At 35.9% G+C, this 6,426-nt stretch overlaps 1 protein-coding gene across 2 annotated transcripts in view; it reads right to left on the bottom strand.

Moving 5' to 3' along the window:
* Positions 1-3,182: 3,182 nt before the first annotated feature.
* The window catches only part of LMBRD1 (LMBR1 domain containing 1), a 67,584-nt gene continuing 64,340 nt past the window's right edge, over positions 3,183-6,426 (bottom strand). For both annotated transcript variants that reach the window (XM_041410696.1, XM_041410697.1), the window contains exons 15-16: positions 5,292-5,383; positions 3,183-5,131 (exon numbers count right to left, since the gene is read on the bottom strand). In XM_041410696.1, the coding sequence (XP_041266630.1) occupies positions 5,012-5,131; positions 5,292-5,383 (212 nt within the window). In that variant the 3' untranslated portion in view covers positions 3,183-5,011. The remainder of the gene's footprint in view (positions 5,132-5,291; positions 5,384-6,426) is intronic.

Genomic DNA, 6,426 nt, shown 5'->3' with positions numbered 1-6,426 from the left:
GCAGAGGTATTACATCAATCTATATTTTACTTCCTTGCAGGAAGTTCCACACATTCTAGTGAAAAGAGTGGAATTTCCATAGTGGAATTTCAGTAGGAACTACATACTTGTTCTGCTTTACATTTACTTGGAATGTCTCACAATCTCCATTTTTATGCAAGACTTTTGGATTCTCATGATAAGGATTTTGAAATTGTCCTGCAAAATTGCTCCAAAAAAATTAAGCTGTTTTATTCTATAGGCAACCTGCATTATTTTCTTTGTGAAAAAACACAGATGTTTATAACATGTAAAATAAGGGCTCAACATCAATACAGGAGGATCATGAAACTTACACTATTACCAGTCCTCTATAAACCCAAATTCTTGTCTGACCTCCTAAATACACCGCATTTCTAGAGGTAAATCTGGAAGACAGCTGTAAATACAGCACATTAAATGTGCTTAAACTGTTTATTTAAAATAAATAACTCTCTTTATGGCTATAAATTTGACTGAAGTGCTATCACTCATGCAACCTCTCTGAATAGAAGGAAGTTAAAAATACCCCAGCTTCCAGATAATTTCTGTAACAACCACATCTCACTAAAGCTGAAGAATTTCTGATCCATTTAATTATCCAGAATTGGCAAGTGTCTTAATTTAGAAGCAGAATTTGGTTTAGAGTATTAATAGAAAATTGTATCTTGCCACAATCAAAATAAGGCTTTTATTTCTTTTGGGAAGTACATTCAAAATACACATTTTCAGGAGAAGAGATAGCGATTCTCAATTTCATTTCTTAGCTTTATCTGCCAAGAAAAATGACCTTGCAGAAGGTTACAAGAGAACAGATCTACACTAATATAAGAAGTATTTTCAATATGAACTACAATCTTTAACCTAAGATTCTGAAAAATGTTACAGCCTGAGTATTTCAAATTATTTTGACAATTTTAGAAAGGGATAAATCTTTTTTTCTTTGCTTTATCTCATAAGCAAGGCTTTATTTTCCTGCCCATGCCCAGAACTGTATGAGTGCAGTCATAATGGCTGAATATCTGCTTACATATTGGAAAAAAGTTACCTTGTACACTTCACCAGTTACCTTAAACACTTCAACTGTACCTCTGCTATGCATAACAGCACTTAGCATTATTTTAGGATAAACAACATAATAGTTTCTACAAGGAGGTAATGCTTCTCAAAACTCTGTTGTAGGCCAACTCAAACTGTCCAACTCAAAACTTGCATTGACAAAGCCAAATAACAGCTGAAACCCCAGGAAATATAGTTTCTAAACAGTACAAGACATCTCAAAGAAACTGCATAGTTATGTCTACACTGATTATTCAGAAGCAAATCATAAGCATTGGAAAGGTTCATTAGCTTTCAGCTTAAATAGTCAAATTTTCTGAGGATGCAATTACCATCCTTTGCAGCATGGCTCTTGTACAGGTACACTCTACCCAGAAGTACATTAAAATTTTCAGTGCAAAAATCTCAAGCCTACCCTGCAATCATTTTCCTGAAATTAAAGCAGAAAATACAAAAAGTTAGCAGGTATTTCTTTTCATCTTTACCAGGAAAGGCTTTTCACTTGTTTCTGACAATCAGCTGGAAATCTGCAGCACACTCTCAGCTTCAGATACGGAACAAGCAAACAATTACAGGCTTTAGCATACTTATGACCTGGAACTCTGAATAAATTACCAATCACTGTAGTCCAAGTAGGAAAATGAGGAACTATTTGGCACATGTTGCTGAATTCTATCCAACATATTCCAAGTAATCTTGTTTTATTTGACATGTCAGCAAGATTTAAGGCTCCCTAGTTTCTAAACGGTCATGAGCCTCCAACATGGTAGAATCTAACTGGAGATGTGCAACAACAAAGGTAACTTAAGGCAAGTGACAATAGCACTACAGAAGTTTTGAAAGCTCACACTTCAGAGATAGATTTGAAATATCTTTTGTTTAAACAAAGTAGTGAAAAATTCTGATGTCTTTTAGTGACTTTAGTCCAGAAAACAGATCTCTGAAGACTCAGCTGAGGATGTTAAACGTTTGCTTGCAAGGTAGAACACTATTGTAACATGACCGCAAAGTTCAAATTTGCTCCCAAAACTGCAGAAAACTGGACTATCATTTCATATTTAACAGCTAAATGAGTGAGATGTGCTGCTATAGCAGCACTAGCACTTTGTGGATGAAAAGTAATGAATTGTCCTAACTGCAAGTATTCAAGACTGCACAAGAGAGAACTAGAATTAAAATACACTGGAAGTTCTGTTTCTTGGAAGTTCCTGCAAGTATTGATCAAAGTCAAGTAGTTTAGGTTACAGCTGTCTTAAACTTCACTGCTAGGTTTCTTGACTGGGTGATAATGGATATAGAAAAACAGTTCACACAGTAAACTTCAAAAACCCACCTCTAGTTCATTTTAAAGGCACAGTACATCTCCAAAAGTCAAGTTTCCAGCACATGAAGTATTTAGAGCTGAATTCTTGAGTGTATATTCATTACAATTACATTAGTGCCTGGAAAATCTTTTAAAGCCTTGTCAGTCAAATGGTTCAATGAACTCCTGAAAAACTGTAGTGAGGATGTGGCAGGTGACGAATAATTCTGATTATGAATGCTGGCAGTTATTTACTGCTTCTATGACAGAGGGTGACAGCAGATGTCTGAAGTAACTTTGGAACTCTCCTAGAGAAGCCTGCTTCTTGATAGCTGTAATTAATAATGGGCTGCTTATAAATCTGATTAATACCTGGATAAAATTACCTGGTACTTACTGAATCCTCCAGTTAAAAAGACAAAGTCATCATTTCAAAGGCAGATTGCTGTATTAATGCATATATATTATTTAGACAGGAAACAGAAGTGAACTGGGGAGGAATTCCTGGAAATTAAGGAAATGCTAAAACAGGAGAGAGCTATAACAAAATGTACCTAGGCACTGGCCAGGCATCTTGGCCAGCAATCCCCTAGGCCAGCACATAGCATGAAGCAGCTGCATGGCACAAAACCAACACCTTCCCAAAAATCTTCCCCAGATGAGCAGTGATCTCCCCTGGGCAAAGTTAGGGCAGAATGGATATAACTCTGCAAAGCTGTGTTACAAACAAACCTGTAAGAAGGAAGTGACAATTTTTGGTTAAAACTGAAGATGACAAATGAATCAGAAAGAAAGGAGGACATCTGAGCAGTTAACTTTATTTAAATTAGCTCATGTAAGTTTTCCACCAGGGCATCTACAAACAAGTATACTCCAAGTTCTTCCTATGCTCTGGATGCAGCTTCCAGACAGTCAACATGACATTCTACCTTCCGTTTGAATTACTTGAACTCCTTATAACTAATTCCTCGCAAGTTTCGCCAGCTGTCATGTTTAAATAATATTCAGCTAATTCTAATCAGACAGCTCAGATTGCCTAGTCAAATTTCAGTACCTACTCTCAGTGTTTGAATACATTTCTGTCCTTTCAAATGTCACACTGGTAGCAAACTGATTGATTGATATTAGTTGAGCAGACCTGACTGCATATTTTCAGCTTATGAGCCACCTACAACACCAGGAGATGGACTCGATGATCCATGTGGGTCCCTTCCAACTCAGCTTATTCAGTGTGTGATTCTTCCACATTGCCACATAAACATTTATGTTACTGGAGCAGTTGGCACAGAAGGCTTGTTGAAAGACATCAGGTTTTTTTGTTCCTATGGTTCAAACACCAGTTCCCTGCATTCCTGCACAAACTACACAACTCACCTAAGACCTCCTCCAATACTGAAACTAAATTAGAATTCAGAAGTTCCTGAGAGCCTGTTGTTCTGAAATACTGCAGAAATAGGTAGATTGTTCTTGAAATAACTTTAGCATTTGCAAACACGAAAGCAGGACATAATAACTACCCTACATTCTAATACCTATTTAACAATTAGTCTTATAAAAGACTACCTAATAACCTTTCCATGTGCTTGCATAGACTGTAATGTCCCCCAGGTAGCATTAGAAGCTTAAAAACCTGTCCCTGTAAACATTTTCTCTTTCAGAGTCTGTCAAAGGATATATAAAGATTTTTTTCATCCTTAGAAACATAGCTCAGTAACTATATAGCTAAAATAAGATTAATGTACAAAGACAACACGAGTGACAAAAATATTTCTGAACTGTGTTTATATAAACATATTGGTTTGTAAACAAATGGACAACATTTACTTTAAATATTGAAAGAACTTCAAACTAGACAATTTGCATTAAAGAGAAAAATAAGTTAAAAATTAATCACATCTTAATTATTCCATTGGTTATGACTAGATCAGGCACCTGGAAGTTTCAAAACTGAACCGTACTAAAACACTGCAACAGTGCTGAATATTGTATTTTACACTATGATTTCCTTTGAGAGAGCAAAAGCCACCTCATAGTTACCTGAGGATTTCCATGGTAACTTAGTGGAGATCACAGTATAAAAATTTCTTACTTTTCACAGATGGGAAACTCACCATTTAAATAATATTTTTGGCATACTTTAATGGACAGTCTCTTGTTAGCTCTAGTTTTATACAGAAATCCCAGAAAAACTAATGCAAAAGTCAAGTCCGAGACTGTGAACTTCATCCAAATCTTTCCTGCACTATTTTCACTGTTTTGCAGGATTTTAGTTGTATTTATGAATAAAAAAGTCCTACAAGTTAAGCATGAAAGTATTTAAGAAAATCTAAGTTAACAGAAAAGCATTGTGAATTATAAAATAGTTACAACAGTTCATCAAATTATACATCAGAAGATCACACGTTTTATGATAAAACAATATTTTCTATATATTACTCAAAGTCAGCTTCAACATTTGTTTTCATTTAACAGTGATACTCAAAGTGATATTCAGGTTTTTTATCCTTTTAAGTGAGTACACTAATTTCATTTATTTTTACAGGTGCAAAGATGCTTATCTGGAAGCGAGTTCCACATGGGCATGACTCTCATCATAACTTTACATTTTTTCATCTTGAGGGCAAAAGGCTGTCAATGGTAATAAACAGACGGTTCATCATCACTCATATCTGAATCATCATCATCTACTTCACCTTCAATGACTGATTTCTTGCCTTTGCAGCATGAAACAATTAATCCAATTAAAAAGACCTGCAAATTTAAAGTAGAAAGTGTTACTGTTATCCAGTTCAGGGGTATATAAGGGCAATATAAGTAAAACAAATTGTAGTATGGTGATAGAAATGATGCAATGATAACTACTGTAAATTACCCAACTTGATTCAGAAGTCTCCAAAATACAAGTACTTACTGCAATGAATGCCCAGTTTCCAAAGTAATAGGCTGCACTGAAGAACCAGAATTTATGAAGAAAGAGGTACGTCCGAGTGACAATACACTGATCTAAATTGAAAGGAAATAGCACCGATTAACACAGAACAACAAAATCAGCTTAATACTATATAGTAAGATAATATTTTAGCAATATTTAACTCTGCAAAACAATTACACTATTACATCTAATTTACTCTCCTAACAAGGAAAAGGAAAAGAATTTACTCCACTACCAAGAAGGTATGCAAAAGGGACACTTGTTATGGGGGAGTGACTGTGACAGGTAACATGAAGCTACAAGTTACATAAGTAACCCTATTACTACTGGGAACAAGTTCTCTTGCAGATGTGTCAATTATTAATTAGAATTTGGTCCAAAAGGGAACCCATTTTATAAAAACCACAGCCATACAAAGCAGGTTCTGGATTAACATACATGTTTCAGGACTTGGAAAAACTGTGTCTCTACCAGGATTACACAGGCTTCGTAAAAAATCAAAAGTCAATTAATTACATGCACACAAAAAACCTCCAACATGTACTGGGCCTTTTGCAACCCAGATAACAGAAGCCTTATCTGTACACAAGACCTGACTGTACTGGTTAAACCTTACTCCTCTAACAACAAGAATATTGAAGTAGGATTTTCTGATGTGAATGTATTTGATTCATTTCTAACTGGGAGATGTTAAAATTAAGAATCGTATTTCCAAGTAATTTCCAACACGCAGACAGAGAGCGTAAAGGCTTGTATAGGACACTGAACCTGTGGCATTCAGGGGGTCACGCTAGAGGATGGTCAGCTGGACACGCAAGCCAGCTCATTAATCTCTCAAATGCAAGGAAGGGCATGCACTGAGTTCATGCTAAGGTAAAATATCAGTCCCTGGTTGGTCGTCTTGGTTTTTTATACTACGCTTACTATGCTTCAAACCTTACCTAAAGCCCATTTCAGAGCAGGAGTTGGCGTGTAAACATGTTGAACACCAGAGAATGTAAGGAAAACCCAAAAACTGCCTGTTTGTCCCTCAGTTCAGATCCCAGGTTGGGAAACATACCCCAGGTGCAGTTGAAGTAAAGATTCCCTGCCTTCTAAAGCTCTGAGTATAACT

Source organism: Onychostruthus taczanowskii, unplaced genomic scaffold (genome assembly GCF_017590055.1).
Source record: "Onychostruthus taczanowskii isolate IOZ18803 unplaced genomic scaffold, ASM1759005v1 scaffold33, whole genome shotgun sequence".
NCBI classification, from domain to species: Eukaryota; Metazoa; Chordata; class Aves; order Passeriformes; family Passeridae; genus Onychostruthus; species Onychostruthus taczanowskii.
Note: the sequence above shows the minus strand (reverse complement) of the source record. Positions and strands in the feature narration are given on the sequence as shown.